At 40.1% G+C, this 23,255-nt stretch overlaps 1 protein-coding gene and 1 non-coding gene across 3 annotated transcripts in view; both read right to left on the minus strand.

The window, feature by feature from the left end:
• Positions 1-3,392: 3,392 nt before the first annotated feature.
• PSTPIP2 (proline-serine-threonine phosphatase interacting protein 2) overlaps positions 3,393-23,255 on the minus strand; it is an 84,541-nt gene continuing 64,678 nt past the window's right edge. For both annotated transcript variants that reach the window (XM_053571805.1, XM_053571804.1), the window contains exons 10-15: positions 22,736-22,834; positions 11,573-11,669; positions 11,370-11,451; positions 9,784-9,818; positions 7,831-7,888; positions 3,393-5,003 (exon numbers count right to left, since the gene is read on the minus strand). In XM_053571805.1, coding sequence (XP_053427780.1) covers positions 7,839-7,888; positions 9,784-9,818; positions 11,370-11,451; positions 11,573-11,669; positions 22,736-22,834 — 363 coding nt within the window. In that variant the 3' untranslated portion in view covers positions 3,393-5,003; positions 7,831-7,838. The remainder of the gene's footprint in view (positions 5,004-7,830; positions 7,889-9,783; positions 9,819-11,369; positions 11,452-11,572; positions 11,670-22,735; positions 22,835-23,255) is intronic.
• On the minus strand, positions 10,213-10,319 carry LOC128572160 (U6 spliceosomal RNA). Its single transcript, XR_008376072.1, has one exon. It is a non-coding gene; the product is annotated as a U6 spliceosomal RNA (small nuclear RNA).

A 23,255-nucleotide genomic window follows, 5' to 3' on the forward strand; every position in this document is an offset into this window, starting at 1 on the left:
GAAGAATGTAGGTAGACCTCTGGGAATGTGCAACCAAATGTACAAGCCTCTGTATCTCTCATCAAGGTCTACAAGTGAGTATCTGTCATGGAGGAGGTGCAGCACAGCCAGGTAGGGAGGATGACTCATCCCAGTGGAGTTAGCTAGCCTCTGTCCTTGACAGTTCAGTAGTTCCTCAGAGCTCCCATTGGCAGAGTAGCCATGGAGACAGGAATAGAGCTAAGAAAGGACCCCCTACTCACCATCCCTGATCTAGCAACTCCCACTGAATGTCTGGCCAATTAGCCCAGAGGCCAAGGCTGAACCCTAAATATGTCACCAGCCACTTGATCATCAAACCCACTCTACCCTAAAAGAAGCAACATTTCTCTCTACTGGAACTGATTCCAACACCTTTTTCTGACAGCAGTACCTTGCTCAGCACCACTATCCAAGGGGGTATAGAGTGATGTTGTCATTATGGAATTCCATATAACATGATCTTAGATCAGTGTTTTTCAATTTTTTTTCCATTATTGCTCCCCTAAGGAGACTTTTTAGACATTTGTTTCCTAATTGCCACTACCATGAAACCTTAATACCACAGATATACCACCTCTGTTTTTGGAGTGTATGTATATCAGTGCTTACAAATAAAAACAGCTAAGGTTTGATTTGCCAATTAAAAATCAATTTTTATTTGTTTTGGAGCAATACTGCACCCATGGAGAATGCATCCCTTACACCAGGAGATTCACTTTACAGTGAAGGTGGCACGACAACGGGCAATGTCTGGGGGCTCCCTTTGTCTACTATATACCATGTCACCTTGAAGCTGCTGTCCTGATGGAATGTTGGAATGGCTGCTCAAAGGGGCAGCAGCTGGAGAATGAGACTTCACAGGGTTGGGGGTACTTGCCGTGAAGATGAGGTATTGGTGTTTTTATGGCCACAGTATGGTATGTATGTTATGACTATAAGAGATAGAAAACACAGGTCTGGGAGCCAAGAGGTGAGAGTGACCCCATCACCAAAGTTCCTACTGACCCAGAAGGGGATTTGTACTTCTGATCCTTTTAACCTTAGGCTCTGCCAGACTACAGCTCTTGGCTCTAGAAGGCTGGTAGGGGATATGGATAGGGTTCCACTAAAACTGTGACCAATGCCTGGTCATTTGGTCAATAGACCAGCAAGTAAAGAAAGTCATAACAATCCCAATAGGAGTTAGTGATTATTATGAGGAAAAGAGAGTAAGAATGGATCTATCTGGAACTCAGGAGTTTCACTGGCATGACTATATTCCCATGCCTAGTGATAAATATAAATTGACTCATTCTAAAAAAGTCTGGGGTTAAATTTTTTTAAGACCCACCATAAATTGGCAATTTCAGAAATCAGAGTCTAACAAAAGCCTGACAGCCAGGCGACGATCCCTCAGGGTTGAAGGTCCAGGTAGCCCTACCAGTCAAGCAACCTAGACAAGGAGAAGAACTAGCCAAGTGTAAGGGGATGCTGGAATGTGTATTTGATCATTTGCTAGAGCAGCTGTTTAAAAAAAAAACAAACCACAGACTGGATGGCTTACACAAGTGAAATTTATTTTCTCACAGTTCTGGAGGCTGGAAATCTAAGAGCAGGGAGATGACGGTGCAGGCTGGGTTCCCTCCGAGGCGGGTGCCCTCCTGCTGCCTCTTCTCCTGATCATCTCTCTATGCACGTGCGCCCCGACAGCTCCTTTTCTTCTTAAAAGGACATCAGTCCTATGGGATTATGGCCCCACCCCAAAGCCCTTATTTTAACTTAATTTCCTCTTTAAAGATCCTGTCTCTACACACAGTCACATTCTGAAGTACTGGGGTCTGGGTCTTCCACGTCTGAATCTGGGATGGTGGAGGGGATGTAATATGCCCATAGCGGAATGGTAGAGGAAGGAGTTGATGAATATCAATTATGGACTTAGGACCATCTACAGCGACAGGGACCATAGCTTGTCTTGTTACCCTCCTGTTTCGTTTATGTGTGTTTGTTTTGGGAAGCTGGGATTTGACATAGTGACACGATGGAGTAAAATTAATGTAGGGCACAGGTGGATCCCCTGTGTGGGGATCAGATGCTGTCAGTGTCCCATCCACATCCCCTCAGCACCTCCCATTTCATTAAACCAGCTTGGCTGCCCCGTCCCTTCCAGACTACTGCAACTCACTCTGCCAACGTCCAAGGCAGCTGTTGGAAGTGCTGAGAAGTGAATGTGTCCTGGCAGCAGCCCTCGACCAGTGTCTGACAGGAGTTAGTGAGGAAGCGCCTCCCTCACCCCTCAGGTGAGATATCTCCCAAGTGTGTGTTCTGCATTGTTTCCCAGGAGCCCCCAAAAGGAGTGACCTTCAGCTGCCATCCGTGAGCTTGCCTGATGATACACATTGTTTTTCTTCCTACTTTTCTTCCTTCCTTCATTCCTTCTCCTTCCATCCTTCCTTCCTTCTCTTCTGCCCTCCCTCCCTCCCTCTCTTTCTCCCTCCCCCCCTTCCTTCCTTCCGTTTCCTTTTCTCTGTTACACATACTCACTTCCATACTGGTGCTTCTGGGATCACCCCCCAGGAAAAGTATTTATCTCAGGGTCTGTTTCTGGCAGAACCCAAATGAACAAACCACCAGTCTACAGGGTAGCTTACATTTACTGAAGTTCTCATAGGTTCATTTGACTGGCTTCACTCCTTCGTACTCCTTATTTCTCTTTCAAGTGGCTGTTTCTTTAGCTACGTTTTCTTATAAGCCACTAAATCTTTTTTTTTTTTTGTAGAGACGGAGTCTCACTTTATGGCCCTCAGTAGAGTGCCGTGGCCTCACACAGCTCACAGCAACCTCCAACTCCTGGGCTTAAGTGATTCTCTTGCCTCAGCCTCCCGAGTAGCTGGGACTACAGGCGCCCGCCACAACGCCCGGCTATTTTTTGGTTGCAGTTGCCGGGCTTGAACCCACCACCCTCAGTATATGGGGCTGGCGCCTTACCGACTGAGCCACAGGTGCCACCCAGCCACTAAATCTTTTATATTTACTACTATGTATCAGTTCCTGGGGATCCCACAAGAAAAAGGATAGCAAAGGTTCTGCTCTCATGGAGACTAGTCTAGAAAGAAGATAGACCTTCAATAGTTAATTTCAAGAGTGAATCATGTGAAAACAAGGAAAACGGGTGGGTGAAGGAAACAGTAGTGGGATCCAACCTAGTCTGGAGGCTGGGATGGTGCCTCCCAGAGGAAAGGACATGGCAGTTGGCATCTGTGGTGTGGCCCAACCTCCACGTGGCCTCCCTGATCAGCACGTTGCCTTCCTGCAGTCTAACAATCACAAATGGGACAAGGGTCAAATAAAGCTCAGAGAAAAAATAAATAAATAAACTCAGAAAGAAGTAGGACCAACATAAGAAATGCAAAATAAATCCCAAATCACCAATAACCTTTATTTTACTTCATATCAAACTGAAAGAGGCAATAAAATAAAAATATGACTTTCCATCCATGAAACACTTCTACATCATTTACACTGACTGATAGAAAAGTGAATCCCTGAGGAATTGCCACCAATAAATAATATGCTTAAAAATAGAATGTTCTGAGTGTGAAGGGAAAGTTCCTGAGCCCATCCAGTTTGGGGAAGTTTGCAAACTTCAGTTTCTCAAAAGGATATCCAACTGATGCAAACTTCCTGTCATGACAAAAAGCTGCTACGTTCAGTAGCATCTTATATTAAAGGTGGGGAAATAATGGATCTTCTCTCAATTTGTCCATACTTTTGGGAAAGCTATTGCACAGAGCAGGAGAGGATAATATTTGCTCTTTGGGGTGACATAGAATGTTCCAACATACCAAGTAAGATTTTAACTTACTGGTAACTAAAAGGTCCATTTCCTCACAGTGTGCAAGTGTTGCACAAAACGTAGATGATCTCCTTGCTGTCTGTGCATGACAATGAAAGACCAAAATATTTGTGTAAGGATGAGACAGACACTTTAAAAATTCTAGGGCCTATCAAGGCAGAGATTCTCTGTGAAGACCCAGGATTGAAGACTGGCTTTGTAACTTCAGAATTCTCTTAAGGAATAGAATCAAAATACTGTATCTTTTTGATTCTGGGATGTACTTTTTTTCACACACTTTCAAATAGGTTTGGCCATCAACGGCCTATCACAAGTTCACTGGCAACTCCCAAACCACCTTCTGAGTGCAACATAAAGTAATGGCATGTTTAATCATCAGTGGCTTACTATATTATATTAAATATGGTGCTTTGTACTTCAGTACACACAATGATCCACATAAAAATAAATCTGACATTTAAGCCCTGGTAGTTTTTCTAAATGAAAGTGCTGGCAAAAATATTTGGCATCTTAAATTTCAGCATGAGCATCACAGCCTCAGGAAGGTTCAGAAGAATAGTGATATGGGACGGTCTTGGGCTCTAGTTCTGGTTCTAGTCCCTAATCAGCTGGAAGAACAGGAAGGAAATTGATTTTTACACTTCTTGGCTTTGTTTCCTCATCTATAAAATGGGAAAGTACAATCATATGCCTTCTGAGTCTTCCAGCCAAAAAGGAAGATAATTTTAAAGCTTGCACCATCAACAGTGTGTATCACTGTGGAAATTCCATAGCCATGCTACCCAATGCCAAAGGAGCTTCATCTGCAGTTGGTGGCTCAGACTCCTCTGTAGCCACCTCTGCTCTCTCAAGAGTCAGCACTTGCCTGCTTCCCAATTCATTCCCAAAACTCAATTCATTCACAAATGTAGTAACTGACAGGCAGGAATCGTTCTTCAGGCTGGGGCAATTTGTAAACTTTGTCAAAAACCGCAGAACTCTATTAGCTTAAGTCATACTAAATTTCTACCATAAATTTAAAATATCAAAATATTACAGCAAGGGTTCACTTCAAAGTCTTCGTGATTGATATAATTTGGCTGTAGTTTCTGTTGCTCTAGGTGCCTCTTTCCATGACATAGAAGCATTAGCCAGAACAACACTTTGCTTTCTGAAAGAAAATAACAAAGAAATTTTATTTCAATGAACCATGTTTCATCACCTGCTCTTACATTGAGAGTTCAATAAGTATGCTGTCCCAGGAAAACAATGAGGAATGGGTACTCCAAATAATGGAAAATGGAATGTGATGATAATAGCATTACTTTATGGTAAATAATATACAGATTTATATTTTTTGATACAGATGTCTTTAAATTCAAAAATTATAATCTATCTTTACCTAAACATGTTAGAATTAAAAACAAAAATATCAGCTAAAGTCAACAACTGCAAAACAAATTGCAAAATCCTGAATCTTATTTAAATTTCAATTCCAAAGTTAAATTGAATAGATTTAATTTAATTTAATTTAATCTTATTTAAATTTCAATTCCAAAGTTAAATAGTTTCATTGAAACTATTTTAAGGTTTGGCGTCCATAGCACAGTGGTTATGGCACTGGCCACATATACCAAGGCTGGTGGGTTCAAACCTGGCCTGGGTCAGCTAAACAACAATGACAACTGCAACAACAAAAAAAATAGCTAGGCATTGTGGTGGCCACATGTAGTCCCAGCTACTTAGGAGGCTGAGGCAAGAGAATCACTTGGGCCCAAGACTTTGAGGTTGCGGTGAACTGTGACACACTCAAGTGAGGGTGACATAGTGAGACTCTATCTCAAAAAAAAAAGAAAGAAAGAAACTATTTTAAATGTTATGATAAGTTGCTTAGATATTAACTAACCTAAGCTCCCTTTAAAATTCTCTATTGATACAAAAAAAAAATTCTCTATTGATATTCAGTCAATTATGTATATATATGTTGTCCCCCCACTCATTGCAAAGACACACAGACACTAATGAACCCCAAAGCAATTACATAACTCAAGTAAATCAAACTCTTAGACTCTGAGGAACTAGAGTTACTGAGTCAAGTGCTACTATTAAGCCAATATCTATGCTTTACCCAAACAGATAAAGACAGAAACAGGTAAAGGACAGAAAAGAAAGAGATAAAAAAAAATGCCCTGCCCCACAGCTGTCATCTATACGGTGCTCCAGCAAACAGGTGCCACCTCTGAACCCCAAGTCATCAATTTACCATGTTCCTGCTCTGGCCCTACTTAAGGCTTTGTCCTTTCCTTGAGAAAGAGGGAGCTTTTTTGTGTGTGTGGGGGGGGAGACAGAGTCTCACTCTGTGAGCGTGCCTTGGTAGAGTACTGTGCTGTCATAGCTCATAGCAACCTCAACTCTTGGGCTCAAGTGATTCTCTTGGCTCAGCCTCCTGAGTAACTGCCACAATGCCCAGCTATTTTTAGAGATGGGGTCTCGCTCTTGCTCAGGCTTGCCTAAAACTCTTGAGCTCAAGCAATCTACCCACCTTGGCCTCCCAGAGTGCTAGGATTACAGGCATGAGCTACTGTGCCTGGACAGAAAGAGGGAGACTTATGGAATGAAGAAGAAATGATGACTGGTAGTAAAGACTATAATTTATTAGTAGGTCAGAAGTTAATAGAGTTAGAGAATGAGATATTTTATGTCTTCAATTTCCATGTCCTTTATAGCAAAATTGCTTAAATAGTAAATGTATAAATGTATTTCTTAAGCAGTTTAAGGACTCATGCTTAAATATGTATAATAAATACTAGGTGATTATTTCTATTGAATTCAGAACTTGGCTTTTATCCCATATAGATAGTTGGCTATAAGTCACTGGGTTTTTTGAGAGGAGTGAAGACAAACAATATTTGATGTGCTCACTTTTAAGTGATATGGAACACTTTAGGAAACTACCACGGATCACTGTTAAAACTGTTTTGTTTCATAAGTGACAGTGTGTATGTATAACACCAAACCAGGAATAGCAGAAGAAGGGCTGTCCCAGTTCTCTTATGACTGCCTGCAACCCACTCATCTACTTCCTGTCACTTCTAGGAACATAATAAAATCAGAAATATGCAAGTGGATCAACTCTCTAGAATAATTTTTAGTGAGCAAAGTAACAAATTTACATTGTAGACAAATTAGAAGACAGTAAACTAAAAGAAAAAATACATAGCATTACCTGTTTAGGACTGTATCCCCACAACCCTTTTCTTTGTTCATGTATGCATATGTAGTTATACCCCCAAGATATGCCCTTTTAGGGTAAAAATATTATACTTTATGAGGAGTTTCATCTGATATTGCTACATTGGCTTCTGAGGCATTCCCTCCATTTTGTGAAAACTGATTTTGACTTGGAGCATGTGGCAAGTGCATGAGTGCCAAAGGAGAGCCACCGGGCAGTCATACTTACAGGAGAGCTTGGCTTAGCAGTGTTCAGTTCTCCTCTAAGAAACCTTGTGGTTTGCTAGTTCAGAGCATTAATAATCTGGCGCAGGGTTACGCCTACAATACCCTGTGTGAATGGTGAGTGTGATACCATTCGCACCACTTCCACTAGCTTCTTTCTACTTGACTTTTCCCCTTTTAAGGGATGGAGGAGTGCACCAAAAGCTAAATTACTCAGTGAGGCTCGTGTGTTTTCTTTGTAAGCACTGCCTTTAGTGTAAGTGTGTAATAACTAAGAGCTTAGTAAGAGTAGATAGGGAGTTATGGAATAATCAACGAAGGGAAAGTATCTCATTCAAATAGGTATGGAGTGGGCTCCAGTCTGCTTCTAGTTACAGGATTCAGAGAGGCATCCTGAAGGGGCACCACTCTGGCCAGTGTGTTTGCCTGATGCAAGGCCTTGCTGTTGGTGGTGGTGTGACGTATAAAGAAGCTTCAAAACCTTCAAAAACAAAACCACCAGTCTAAATGCAGCTTGATAATATGCAAAGAAATTTCCTTACCCTTGATGTTATTGATAGAGCAAACTGTAGTCACCAATCGTGGCATAACCAGGGTCCTCTGCAGAGGGTAAAACACAGGACAGTATTACACTTCTGTATTTTCACGATACAATCTTAACCGGTTTCAAACCAAAGCATTCCACTTAGAGATTCTGGCAACTGCCCTTTTGTAAGGATAAAATATATCTAGCAACAAAGCCTATAAACCGTAGTCATGACTGTAAACTAGAGGAAATCTGGAAATCACTATTGTGACTTCTTTGCCCTTTTCTTGCTCTTTCTTTTGTCCATGCCTAGATAGGAGCACCCATAGTAAAATCATCTTCAGAAATGGACAATGACATCCTACATTATCAAATGATAATTGTAAAACAATAAGAAATAAAATAACTTAAATCTCATATGGCTGAAAGATGTCATTCCAGACACATGTTTTCAGTCATTAAATTTGGGGGGGGCGGTTTCAATAAAAATGTATTCTCTTCTTAACAGAATATAATTGGACAAATCCTTGGCTTGGCTTCTTAGTATGGAGGTTTTTAAGGTCTAATCTAGGATTTCCTTACCAAGTAGGTTTGTTTTGTTGTTGTTGTTGTTTTGTTGGGTTTTTGTTTGTTTGTTTGTTTCCAGTTTTTGGCCGGGGCTGGGTTTGAACCCACCACCTCCGGCATATGGGGCCGGCACTCTACTCCTTTGAGCCACAGGGGCCACCCTGTTGTTGTTGTTGTTGTTTTTTTACATATACATGTGTTTATTAGGTTTCCACTTTTGCCTTCAAAGAATTAAAAAGGCTTAAAATTTAATAACAATAACAATATTTAAGATAAGGAATAGAAACAAAAACCTCGTAAAGAATGAACGACAATAAATACATTCAGAAAAGAAATACTCTTATCTGACAATGTGAATGTTACTTTCTTTGCATTATTATTATTATTGCTTAACATCTCAATGCAGCAATCCTCTGATTTCTTTTCAGTCATTAAATTTTTACTAAGCTCAGTGCAGCATAAGTTGTCTTCAGCTGTCATCTTCTTGAACATAGATAGGTTTTTTTTCTTTACTCAAATAATAAATACTTGTTGAACACCTACTATATGCTCAGAACCATGTCAGATCTTGTGAGTAATAAAGGAGAAGACAAGGCACCTGCTTTCAGAGTCTTACTATTATATTATTTATCCAGGACATACAAGTTACCCAAAAAGCTAAGATGTATAGTTCTCTCAGAGGCATTACAGGAGTTCAGTGAAAAAAGGAACAAACGTGAGTAGTGAAAGATCTCATTGTAGGCAGTGCACAAGATATGTAAAGCTAAGTTAATAACACCTATGCCTTCTATAAATTACATTTCTATATAATCCAAAAGGAACTATATATCAGTTCTGCTGTTCTCATGGTCCAAGTTAAAATACTCCCCTAGGTAAGATTACCTTAAAATAAGTTTCTTTGGGGAACGGGAGGGTTGGGGAGGAGGAGGGAGCAATAGGAGGGCATAGTAGGGGGACCACAACTATGGAGCACATCATGAGTAGAACACAAATGTCCTGATGCTATAAATGGGTAAATGAGATGAAAGCTATGCTGATTAGTATGATGTAAGCACTCCAATCTGTACAAATAACCAATAAACACTGAAATGGGCATAAATGTATTTATGATCTATGTACAAAAGACTTAATAAAAAATAAATAAAATTTAAAATAAAATAAAATAAGTTTCTTTGGTACTTTGGTTACTGAATTCTCTTAGATAGGCTAATAAAATAGTCCACCGATTACCATATTCCAGTCAATGACAAAAAGTGTTATTGTGAGATTTCAGTATAGGCTCATTCTCCTGAGAATTTAATTCTATTTCATCCTTTCATTCCCTTTATTTCAAAATTCTAGTTATTCAACTTTAAAGAAAAACGAACACAAGAATTTTAAAAGGCTTTTCTGGGTGACATACCTGGTAAAGTTTTAGGAATTGGGAGAGGTCCTCTCCTATAAGAAATGAGTTGTAAAAATACGTTTTTGTTATTTTCATAATTTTCTACTTCACACTACAAGCATATTGTATTCTCATCAAATCTGATTTCTGTGCTCGAAGGTGAAGAGAGCTCAGCTGAAGCAAATGATCTGTAGCACTGATCCACTGAAATCTGAGCTGCAGATGTCATATTACATTTTGCCGGGAGGCAGGATGCATAGTGATTAGGAGCCCAGAGCCCTGCCCCCACAACCCAGACTGGCAAGATTAAAGTCTCAGCTGTATGGGAAAGGTTTCCTGAGTCCTATGTACGTGAACGTCTTCATATGTAAAATGGGAAATACAAACAGCTTCTATCTCATTGTGAAGATTAGATCAGCTCATTCACATTAATTGGGTTTTTTCTAAAAATATATAGAATGCTTCACAAATCTGTGCTTCATCCTTGAGCAAAAGCCATGCTAATCTCCTCTGTATCATTCCAATTTTAGTGTATGTGCTACTGAAGTAAGCACTCATATTAACTGTTTGGAACAGTGCCCGGCATTCTTACATATTGATGATGATTATGCGATCCTTCCCAAACACTCCCCATCTTTACTACTAGACTGAAAAAAAAATTTTTTTCTTTTGAGACAGAGGCTGACTGTCATCCTGGCATCATCATCACTAATAGCAACCTCATACTCTTAAGCTCAAGTGATCCTCCTACCTCAGCCTCCCGAGTAGGTGGGACTATAGGCACTTGCCACGATGCCTGGCTAGGTTATCTATTTTTAGTAAAAATGAGGTCTCACTCTTGCTCAGTCTGATCTCAAACTTCTGAGCTCAAGTAGTCTACCCACCTTGGCATCCCAGAGTGCTAGGCTTATAGGTGTGAGCCACCAGGCCCATTCATACACTGAAAATTTTACAGTTTAGTCATCAAGCTGACACCACATGAGACAGAAGTTTCTCTCCCCTCAGAATCCTTTACATGAGGGGTAGTAAACTTTGCCTGTAAAAGGCCAAATAGTAAATGATTTAGGCTTTGCTGGCTAAGTAACGTGTCTGTTCCAATTCTTCTCAACTCTGCTGGCAAAGCAACCGTAGATAAAAACATAAGTGATGGAGAGTGATTATGTTCCAATACAATTTTATATAGGAACACTGAAAATTGAATTTCATATAATTTTCACATGCCACCAAATAGTAACCTTTTGATTTTTTCTAGCCATTTAAAAATGTGAAAACTATTCTTAATTCACTGGCCTTACAAAATCAGCAGATCAGATTTAACTCACAGGAGGCTAGCGTTTGCTGACTTCTGCTTTCTACAGGCTATAAGGAAAGTGTAGCATCCATCCATAAATGAGCACCCTCACACTCGAGTATGCTATAATCCTCCCTGAACTGTGACGAGTAAAAGCCTTTTAACATTTGTCCTAAAAATGCTATTTCCAAAAAGCTAGCAACCTCGCTAACCAAATGCAGCAATATATGTGTTCTAATATGTCTTAGGACATCAATATTAACAAAATCTGTTAAAATTATTTTTCTTTCCTTGAAAGGCTGGTGGTTATTACCTCGCCAAGTTAGGTGCTGCGGTCTTTCCAAGTGGGGCTGCATTCCTCTGGGGGCAGTAGAAATTCTCATACATGATGGGTGCTAGGAGAAGCATCAAGAAACAAAACATTAAGAGACAGGTGTCTTCCATCCAAAGCAACATTTAATAAGACAGACTAATAGAATTGCCTAAATGATGCTCCCCACCCCCTACCCCAATCACCTGGTGGAGTCTGTCCAGTTTTTCGTTGATTCACAAAGTATTCAACGTCCTTCTCAATGCTGCACATTTCTAAACTCTTACGGACGTTTTCATACATCTATCAAAAAAAAGGTAGGTCAATAAGCAGGAGTATGTTGATGATAATTGTTTCTTCTCTTCTTTTCTTTTGTTTTTTTTAGACAGAGGTGTCACTCTATTGCCCTGGCTGGATTTGAACCCCTGGGCTCAAGGGTCCTCCCCATCTAAGTCTCCTGTGGTGCCTGCCACCACACCCAGCTGTTGATAACAATTGTGACAGAGCTTATTAAAAGAGGAGGTTTTATAAATGACTCTTTTCCAAATTGTGTTGTTTTAAAAAGAAGAAAAAATTATGTTCCCAAGTCCCAGACTCACTTTAGGGCTCTTCTCTGATGCACATCTGCTATTAATTTTTTTTTTTTTAATGCATGGGAAATGTATCTTTGTGGCAGGACAAAAGCCTCAGCTGAAAAAATATTAAATATTGATGAGATCAAAAAATAGATATCGGGGTTGGAGAGCAAGATGGAGGTCGAGTAACAGCTTCCTTGCATCTGGGCACCATGAGTCTGGGGAGATAGGACTTCAGGCATCTCTAGCAGGTGGGATCTGCCTATCATCACCCCTGTGAGGATACAGGGAGTCAGCGAAAGACTTCTGGACCCCAAGAGGAGGACTAAAAGAGTGGAAAACTGGCAAGTGGTCGCGTGTGTTCAATCGGTCTAAACCCACCCACAACTGTAAGTTCAGTAGCAGGGAGACTGCAAACCAGAAAGGCCTTACCTGTGAACTGTTTTGGTGTCTTTGGACTTGGCACTCAGTTGAACTGCCTTGGGGAGACTGAGCGGGAGTGGGGAGAACTTTGGCGGTTGTCTAGGGCCCCAGTCTGAGCCGCTGAGCCAGACGGAGCTAATAGTGTTTGGCTGTGGGCCACAGGGAGCGATTGTGAGTGATCTACCCTGGCAAGCTCCGCCCTCAGGGTCGCAAAGCTAGAATCGGGTGGGAGCTGGTAACCTAGCAACTGAGTAGCCTAAGGGTGGGGTCTGAGCTGCCTTGCAGCCCTAACTGTCAGGGGCAGAGTGAGACTGGTTTTGGCACACTGGGTAAGTGGATAGCCATTTCAGCAGTGATTCCAGCAACAACCACGTTCCTGGGAAAGCTTTTGCTCAGCAAGTTTACAAGTTCAAAGTGCCTATCAAGTGGGCTGAAGAGAGATTTAGGGTGTCTACCTGCTGGGGTTTGAGAAATCAGCAGCCACTAGTCGTATCAGAACTGTGATTAACATCTCATACCCCAGAAGACCACGTGTTGCCCAGACAATATTCAACAACATATAAATACTGCTTTGTTTTTGGTTGTGTTTTTTTTTTCTTTTTTTTTTTGTTTGGTTGTTTTTTTGTTTATCTTGATGTTACTGATATTGTTTTGTTTTTTAATTTCAACCTTCTCCGTACAGATCTTTTTTCTTTCTCAATTTTTCTAGTTTAACTATAATTTCCAATTGCTGCCTTTTTCAATAACTAGAACTTCAATTTTGCTAGTGTTTCTACAGCTATTATTTCGTTTTTCACCCAATTTTATCCCGTAAAGTTTTCTGTTTGCTTGTTTTGGTTTGATTTATAGCATTTTTGTCTTTCCTCTCTACTTGGTGGAGGTGCCTGATCAGGTTAGCAAAGAGCTGCTGACCACAAGGGAACCACCCAACTGGGCATCCCCAGAAGGTGGGTTTTTTTTTAAGGTTGTGTCAAAGTACCCTATTGTACATCTATATTGCTCTGTCTCCCTCTTTCTGTGCCTCTCTTCTTTTTGTCAATTTTCTTTTACACACCCCCTCTCCTTTCTCTATTTTTTTTTTTCTTTTCACTCGGGCCTCCTTTATTGCATCCCTTTCTTGCTCTTCAACCTTCTCACCCTTCTGGTCCTGTACCAAAAGAACTCATTGAACTCTTAGTCACAGGCACGAGAACTTAAAGAGCAAGAGGAAGTGAAAAGAAAATTAGGGTAAGAAAACAGATAAAAGAAATCACACATGAGGAAGAATCAGCAGAAAACTCCAGGCAACATGAAGAACCAGTCCAGAACAACCCCACCAAGGGACCATGAGGTAGCTACTGCAGAGGATTCCACCTATAAAGAAATGTTAGAAATGACAGAAAGGGAATTTAGAATACACATGATGAAAACAATGAAAGAAATGATGGAAACAATGAAGGAAACTGCTAATAAAGTGGAAAATAACCAAAAGGAAATCCAAAAACAGAATCAAATAAGAGATGAACGATATGAAGAATATAAAAAGGATATAGCAGAGCTGAAGGAACAGAAATAGTCAATTAGGGAACTTAAAGATGCAATGGAAAGTATCAGCAACAGGTTAGACCATGCAGAAGAAAGAATTTCAGAGGTAGAAGACAAAGTTCTTGAGATAACTCAGATAGTAAAAGAGGCAGAAAAGAAGAGAGAGAAAGCAGAACGTTCACTGTCAGAATTATGGGACTTTATGAACCGTTCCAACATACGAGTTATAGGAATCCCAAAAGGGGAAGAAGAATGCCCCAGAGGAATGAAGGCCATACTAGAGAATATTATAATAGAAAATTTCCCAAACATCACCAAAGATTCTGACACACTGCTTTCAGAGGGCTATCGGAACCCAGGTCGCCTCAACTCTAACTGAGCTTCTCTAAGACACATTGTGATGAACCTGTCCAAAGTCAAGACAAAAGAAAAGATTCTGCAGCTGCCAGGAGTAAGCGCCAGTTGACCTACAGGGGCAAATCCATCAGAGTGACTGCAGACTTCTCTAATGAAACTTTCCAAGCAAGAAGACAATGGTCATCTACCTTTAATCTACTTAAACAGAACAATTTACGGCCCAGAATTCTGTACCCTGCTAAGCTAAGCTTCAAAATTGACGGAGAAATCAAATCATTTACGGATATACAAACATTGAGGAAATTTGCCACAACAAGACCAGCTCTACAGGAAATACTTCCACCTATTCTGCACACTGACCACCGCAATGGATCAGCAGCAAAGTAAGAACTCAGAAATTAAAGGACAGACCCTAACATCCACACTGATGCAAAAGACAAAACTAAGCAATGGACTCTCACAAAATAAGATGAATAGAATACTACTACACTTGTCAATCTCAATAAATGTTAATGGCTTGAATTCCCCACTGAAGAGACATAGATTGGCTTACTGGATTAAAAAAACACAAGCCATCCATTTGCTGTCTACAAGAAACACACCTGGCTTGTAAAGACAAATTAAAGCTCCGAGTCAAGGTTTGGAAGACAATTTTTCAGGCAAATGGAATTCAGAAGAAAAGGGGAGTTGCAATCTTATTTTCAGATTCATGTGGATTTAAAGCAACTAAAGTCAAAAAAGACAAAGATGGATCTGGGCACCGTGTGTCTGGGGAGATAGGACTCCAGGCATCTCTGGCTGGTGGGATCTGCCTATCATCACCCCTGAGAGGATACAGGGAGTCAGCGAGAGACTTCTGGACCCCAAGAGGAGGACTAAAACAGTGGAAAACCGGCAAGTGGTCGCGTGTGTTCAATCCGTCTAAACCCGCCCGCAACTGTAGTTCAGTAGCAGCGAGACTGCAAACCAGAAAGACCTTACCTGTGAACTGTTTTGGTGTCTTTGGACTTGGCACTCAGCTGAACTGCCTTGGGGAGAGCCTGAGCGGGAGTGCGGAGAACTTTGGCCTTTGTCTAGGGCCCCAGTCTGAGCCACTGAGCCAGACGGAGCTAATAGTGTTTGGCTCTGGGTCAAAGGCAGCCATTGTGAGCGATCTGCCCTGGTAAGCTCCGCCCTCAGGGTCGCAGAGCTGGAATTGGGTGGGAGCTGGTAACCCAGAGACCAAGTAGCCTAAGGGTGGGGTCTGAGCCACCTTGTAGCCCTAACCCTCGGGGGCAGAGGGAGACCAGTTTTGGCACACAGGGTAAGTGGATAGCCACTTCAGCAGTGATTCCAGCGACAAGCACGTCCCGGGGAAAGCTTCTGCTCAGCAAGTGAACAAGCGCAAAGTGCCTTTTAAGTGGGCTGAAGAGAGATTTAGGGTGTCTACCTGCTGGGGTTTGAGAAACTAGCAGCCTCCAGTCGTATCAGAACTGTGATTAACATCTCATACCTCAGAAGACTACGTGTTGCCCAGACAATATTCAATAACATATACATACTGCTTTGTTTTTGGTTGTGTTTTATTTTTTTTTTTGGCTTGGTTATTTTTTTTTGTTTATTTTGATGTTGTTGATTGTTGTTTTGTTTTTTAAGTTCAACCTTTTCCATACAGATCCTCTTTCTTTCTCAATTTTTCTAGTTTAATTATAATTTTCCATTGCTGCCTATTTCAATAATTAGAACTTCATTTTTGTTAGTGTTTCTTCCGCTATTATTTGGTTTTTCCAGCCAATTTTATCCCGTAAAGTTTTCTGTTTGCTTGTTTTGGTTTGATTTATAGCATTTTTGTCTTTCCTCTCTACTTGGTGGAGGTAGTGTACTGTGTCTGATCAGGTTAGCAAAGAGCTGCTGACCACAAGGGAACCACCCAACTGGGCACCCCCAGAAGGTGTTTTTTTTTTTTTTAAGGTTGTATCAAAGTACCCTACTGTACACCTATATTGCTCTGTCTCCTTCTTTCTGTGCCTCTCTTCTTTTTGTCAATATTCCTTTTACCCACCACCTCTCCTTTCTCTATTTTTCTTTTTTTTTTTCTTATCACTTGGTCCTCCTTTCTTTCATCCCTTTTTTGCTCTTCAACCTTCTCACCCTTCTGGTCCTGTAACCCTTAGTCCACAGGCACGAGAACTTAAAGAGCAAGAGGAAGTGAAAGGAAAATTAGGGCAAGGAAACAGATAAAAGAAATCACTCATGAGGAAGAATCAGCAGAAAACTCCAGGCAACATGAAGAACCAGTCCAGAACAACCCCGCCAAGGGACCATAAGGTAGCTACTGCAGAGGATTCCACCTATACAGAAATGTTAGGAATGACAGAAAGGGAATTTAGAATACACATGTTGAAAACAATGAAAGAAATGATGGAAACAATGAAGGAAACTGCTAAAAAAGTGGAAAATAACCAAACGGAAATTCAAAAACAGAATCAAATAAGAGAGGAACGATATGAAGAATATAAAAAGGATATAGCAGAGCTGAAGGAAATGAAACAGTCAATCAGGGAACTTAAAGATGCAATGGAAAGTATCAGCAACAGGTTAGACCACGCAGAAGAAAGAACTTCAGAGGTAGAAGACAAAGTTCTTGAGATAACTCAGACAGTAAAAGAGGCAGAAAAGAAGAGAGAGAAAGCAGAACGTTCACTGTCAGAATTATGGGACTTTATGAACCGTTCCAACATACGAGTTATAGGAATTCCAGAAGGTGAAGAAGAATGCCCCAGAGGAATGGAAGCCATACTAGAGAATATTATAAAAGAAAATTTCCCAAATATCACCAAAGATTCTGACACACTGCTTTCAGAGGGCTATCGGACCCCAGGTTGCCTCAACTCTAACCGAGCTGCTCCAAGACACATTGTGAAGAACCTGTCCAAAGTCAAGAAAAAGAAAAGATTCTGCAAGCTGCCAGGAGTAAGCGCCAGTTGACTCTGATGGGGCAAATCCATCAGAGTGACCGCAGACTTCTCTAATGAAACTTTCCAAGCAAGAGGACAATGGTCATCTACCTTTAATCTACTTAAACAGAACAATTTCCATTCCAGAATTCTGTACCCTGCTAAGCTAAGCTTCAAAATTGACGGAGAAATCAAATCATTTACGGATATACAAACATTGAGGAAATTCGCCACAACAAGACCAGCTCTACAGGAAATACTTCCACCTGTTCTGCACACTGACCACCACAATGGATCAGCACCAAAGTAAGAACTCAGAAATTAAAGGACAGAACCTAACCTCCACACTGATGCAAAAGATAAAACTAAGCAATGGACTCTCACAAAATAAGACGAATAGAATACTACCACACTTATCAATTATCTCAATAAATGTTAATGGCTTGAATTCCCCACTGAAGAGACATAGCTGGTTGACTGGATTAAAAAACAGAAGCCATCCATTTGCTCTCTGCAAGAAACACACCTAGCTTCAAAAAGACAAATTAAAGCTCCGAGTCAAGGGTTGGAAGACAATTTTTCAGGCAAATGGAATTCAGAACAAAAGAGGAGTTGCAATCTTATTTTCAGATTCATGTGGATTTAAAGCAACTAAAGTCAAAAAAGACAAAGATGGTCACTTTATATTGGTCAAGGGAAAAATACAACAAGAAGACATTTCAATTCTAAATATCTATGCACCCAATTTAAATGCTCCCAGATTCTTGAAACAGACCTTACTCAGTCTGAGCAATATGATATCTGATAATACCATCATAACAGGGGACCTTAACACTACTCTTACAGAGCTGGACAGATCCTTTAAACAGAAATTAAACAAGGATATAAGAGATTTAAATGAGACCCTAGAACAACCGTGCTTGATAGACGCATATAGAACCCTCCACCCCAAAGATAAAGAATATACCTTCTTCTCATCACCCCATGGAACATTCTCCAAAATTGATATATCCTGGGACACAAAACAAATATCAATAGAATCAAAAGAATTGAAATTTTACCTTGTATCTTCTCAGACCATAAGGCACTAAAGGTGGAACTCAACTCTAACAAAAATGCTCGACCCCACCCAAAGGCATGGAAATTAAACAATCTTCTGTTGAATAACAGATGGGTGAAGGAAGAAATAAAACAGGAAATCATTAACTTCCTTGAGCATAACAACAATGAAGACACAAGCTACCAAAACCTGTGGGATACTGCAAAAGCAGTTTTGAGAGGAAAATTCATCGCTTTAGATGCCTACATTCGAAAAACAGAAAGAGAGCACATCAACAATCTCACAAGAGATCTTATGGAATTGGAAAAAGAAGAACAATCTAAGCCTAAACTCAGTAGAAGAAAAGAAATCTCCAAAATCAAATCAGAGATCAATGAAATTGAAAACAAAAGAATCGTTCAGAAAATTAATGAAACAAGGAGTTGGTTTTTTGAAAAATTAAATAAAATAGATAAACCATTGGCCAGACTAATGGGGAATAGAACAGTAAAATCTCTAGTAACCTCAATCAGAAATGATAAAGGGGAAATAACAACTGATCCCACAGAGATACAAGAGATCATCTCTGAATACTACCAGAAACTCTATGCCCAGAAATTTGACAATGTGAAAGAAATGGATCAATATTTGGAATCACACCCTCTCCCTAGACTCAGCCAGGAAGAAATAGAGCTCCTGAACAGACCAATTTCAAGCACTGAGATCAAAGAAACAATAAAAAATCTTCCAACCAAAAAAATGCCCTGGTCCAGATGGCTTCACTCCAGAATTCTATCAAACCTTCAAGGAAGAGCTTATTCCTGTACTGCAGAAATTATTCCAAAAAATTGAGGAAGAAGGAATCTTCCCCAACACATTCTATGAAGCAAACATCACTCCGATACCAAAACCAGGAAAAGACCCAAATAAAAAGGAGAATTTCAGACCAATCTCACTCATGAATATAGACGCAAAAATTCTCAACAAAATCCTTGCCAATACATTACAGCTTATCATAAAAAAGTCATTCATCACGATCAAGTAGGCTTCATCCCAGGGATACAAGGCTGGTTTAACATACGCAAGTCTATAAACGTTATCCACCATATTAACAGAGGCAAAAATAAAGATCACATGATCCTCTCAATAGATCCAGAAAAAGCATTTGATAAAATCCAGCATCCTTTTCTAATTAGAACACTGAAGAGTATAGGCATAGGTGGCACATTTCTAAAACTGATTGAAGCTATCTATGACAAACTCACAGCCAATATTTTACTGAATGGAGTCAAACTGAAAGCTTTTCCTCTTAGAACTGGAACCAGACAAGGTTGTCCTCTGTCACCTTTACTATTCAACGTAGTGCTGGAAGTTCTAGCCAATACAATTAGGCAAGACAAGGAAATCAAGGGAATCCAAATGGGAGCAGAGGAGGTCAAACTCTCCCTCTTTGCTGACGACATGATCTTATACTTAGAGAACCCCAAAGACTCAACCACAAGACTCCTAGAAGTCATCAAAAAATACAGTAATGTTTCAGGATATAAAATCAATGTCCACAAGTCAGTAGCCTTTGTGTACACCAATAACAGTCAAGATGAGAAGCTAATTAAGGACACAAACTCCCTTCACCATAGTTTCAAAGAAAATGAAATACCTAGGAGTATACCTAACGAAGGAGGTGAAGGACCTCTATAAAGAAAACTATGAAATCCTCAGAAAGGAAATAGCAGAGGATATTAACAAATGGAAGAATATACCATGCTCATGGATGGTAGAATCAACATTGTTAAAATGTCTATACTTCCCAAAGCAATCTACCTATTCAATGCCATTCCTATCAAAATACCAACATCATACTTTCAAGATTTGGGAAAAATGAATCTGCGTTTTTTATGGAACCGAAGAAAACCCCGTATAGCTAAGGCAGTTCTCTGTAACAAAAATAAAGCTGGGGGCATCAGCATACCAGATTTTAGTCTGTACTACAAAGCCATAGTGCTCAAGACAGCATGGTACTGCCACAGAAACAGAGACATAGACACTTGGAATCGAATTGAAAACCAAGAAATGAAACTAACATTTTACAAGCACCTAATCTTTGATAAACCAAACAAGAACATACCTTGGGGAAAAGACTCCCTATTCAATAAATGGTGTTGGGAGAACTGGATGTCTACATGTAAAAGACTGAAACTGGACCCACACCTTTCCCCACTCACAAAAAATTGATTCAAGATGGATAAAGGACTTAAATTTAAGGCATGAAACAATAAAAATCCTCAAAGAAAGCATAGGAAAAACACTGGAAGATATTGGCCTGGGGAAAGACTTCATGAAGAAGACTGCCATGGCAATTGCAACAACAACAAAAATAAACAAATGGGACTTCATTAAACTGAAGAGCTTCTGTACAGCTTAGGAGACAATAACCAAAGCAAGGAGACAACCTACACAATGGGAAAGGATATTTGCATATTTTCAATCAGACAAAAGCTTGATAACTAGGATCTATAGACAACTCAAATTAATCCACATGAAAAAAGCCAACAATCCCATATATCAATGGGCAAGAGACATGAATAGAACTTTCTCTAAAGACGATAGACGAATGGCTAACAAACGCATGAAAAATGTTCATCATCTCTATATATTAGAGAAATGCAAATCGAAACAACCCTGAGATATCATCTAACCCCAGTGAGAATGGCCCACATCACAAAATCTCAAAACTGCAGATGCTGGCGTGGATGTGGAGAGAAGGGAACACTTTTACACTGCTGGTGGGACTGCAAACTAGTACAACCTTTCTGGAAGGAAGTATGGAGAAACGTCAGAGCACTCAAGCTAGATCTCCCATTTGATCCTGCAATCCCATTACTGGGCATCTACCCAGAAGGAAAGAAATCCTTTTATCATAAGAACACTTGTACTAGACTGTTTATTGTAGCTCAATTTATAATCGCCAAAATGTGGAAACAGCCTAAATGCCCACCAACCCAGGAATGGATTAACAAGCTGTGGTATATGTATACCATGGAATACTATTCAGCTATTAAAAAAAATGGAGACTTTACAGCCTTTGTATTAACCTGGATGGAAGTGGAAGACACTATTCTTAGTAAAGCATCACAAGAATGGAGAAGCATGAATCCTATGTACTCAATTTTGATATGAGGACAATTAATGACAATTAAGGTTATGGGGGGGGAGCAGAAAGAGGGACCGGGGAGGGGGCCTTGGTGTGTATCACACTTTATGGGGGCAAGACATGATTGCAAGAGGGACTGTACCTAACAATTGCAATCAGTGTAACCTGGCTTATTGTACCCTCAATGAATCCCCAATAATAAAAAAAAAAAAGAGGACAAAAAAAGCCCTAATATTAAATCAAAATCAGAAAGCCCATCTTGTCCCCCTTGGAAAATTCACCTCTCAGACACCTCTATGAGGATTAAGAGGCGACAGTTTCATGGGGGTAAATTTATCTCCAGATTCATCAAGTTGTTTATATGAAAATACACACGGCTTTTTTGTGTGTCATTCATACCTCAATAAAATGATTTAAAAAAGAATTAAATAAGATAATTCTTGTAAGCACTCAGCATAGTGATTTGCTAATAGTTTAAGTCACTAAATGGTGACTTTATTATCAGGCAAGAAGATAAGGGCTTACTCTGATTCTTACAAACCTTACAGAAAAATAAAATAAAATAACATAACATAAAATAAAATAAAATAAAATAGATATCAAGTCTCATGACACAAGACCAATGCCACACACATACTTAAAGAAGAATTTTTCCATTCAACTCTATTGGTTTTCTGGGTGTTTATTGTTCTTCCAAGAAGAATGTCCCATCTAAATGAAGGTAGCTATTTCTTAGCAAAGAAAGTTATGATAACTTGATTTAGTGCCTCTGAAACCTAGGGAGCCCCATTACTATTGCTGTGCACAAGTTAAACCTGGATAATGGCTTGGGAGTGTTGCTGTTGAAGTAAATCCTGAGCCCTGGAGTGACTATGAGCCGGGCATGGCTCAGTCTGCTAGTACTTGCCACTGTCCTGGAATAACCCCATTCTAGACTGCAGCAGTTTCTGGGATTCACATTCATGCTGTGACATCTCTAAAACTGGGTTTGGGTCCCTGCCTCTGTCCTCCTGCCCTAACTCTGAATTTTTTTTTCTTTTTAAGACTAGTCAAATGTAGTAGTGACAAGGAGGGGATAAGGGAAATAGAATACTGAATTCAATCTGTAACTAAGAGTGAGCCATTGATGGAGATATCTCACCACCTTTGGAATGGCCTAACTAAATTTCTTAATGAGAAAATCATAGTGGTGAAATGGGCCGAGAGTGAGGCAGGTTACATGTTTATCTGGGTCCTTCTATTGTGTGGCCTTGGGCAAGTCACTTTACCTCTCTGGGCCTCAAAGGAGTTGATAGTGGAAAACCAAGAAAGGTCTGCGCTTCACCTCTACAGAGCGACAGTCCTCTGTGATGCCTCTGACTTACCTCATCACTTGTGACACATTGTTGTGACAGCTGATTCATATGTAACCACAATGCATTCCGGAAGAAGTTTATTCGTTCACATTCTTGAACCTCAAACACCTACAGAAAAACAACTATGTGTATATACATATCCAGAGAAAGGGCCTACTCATTTATACTGGCTGTGACTTGAGAAACAGTGCCAATCCTCAATTATATGTAAGCTTAATGTCCAGCTTAGGGTACATCCCCCCACTGATGAGGAAGGTCATAAACTATAACACAGACAAAGCATGCAAATGGATCCTGACATCCTATTAACACAAACAGAATTGGCTATGGTTCTGAAGGTAAGAAGTAGTGATGATCCTAGACACTAGTGTTCTAACTTAAGTTCCAGCTGACATTTCCAACGTCCTAAGAAACATCTCCACCTGGGCAGCTTGCCAGAGCCCCAGATTCAAGGCACTGCCCCTTCTACCCTGGGATGAATGACTTTGACTGGCAAGATGGTCATAATTGCTGACGCTGATTAATGAGT

Source organism: Nycticebus coucang, chromosome 19 (assembly GCF_027406575.1).
Source record: "Nycticebus coucang isolate mNycCou1 chromosome 19, mNycCou1.pri, whole genome shotgun sequence".
Classification (NCBI taxonomy): Eukaryota; Metazoa; Chordata; class Mammalia; order Primates; family Lorisidae; genus Nycticebus; species Nycticebus coucang.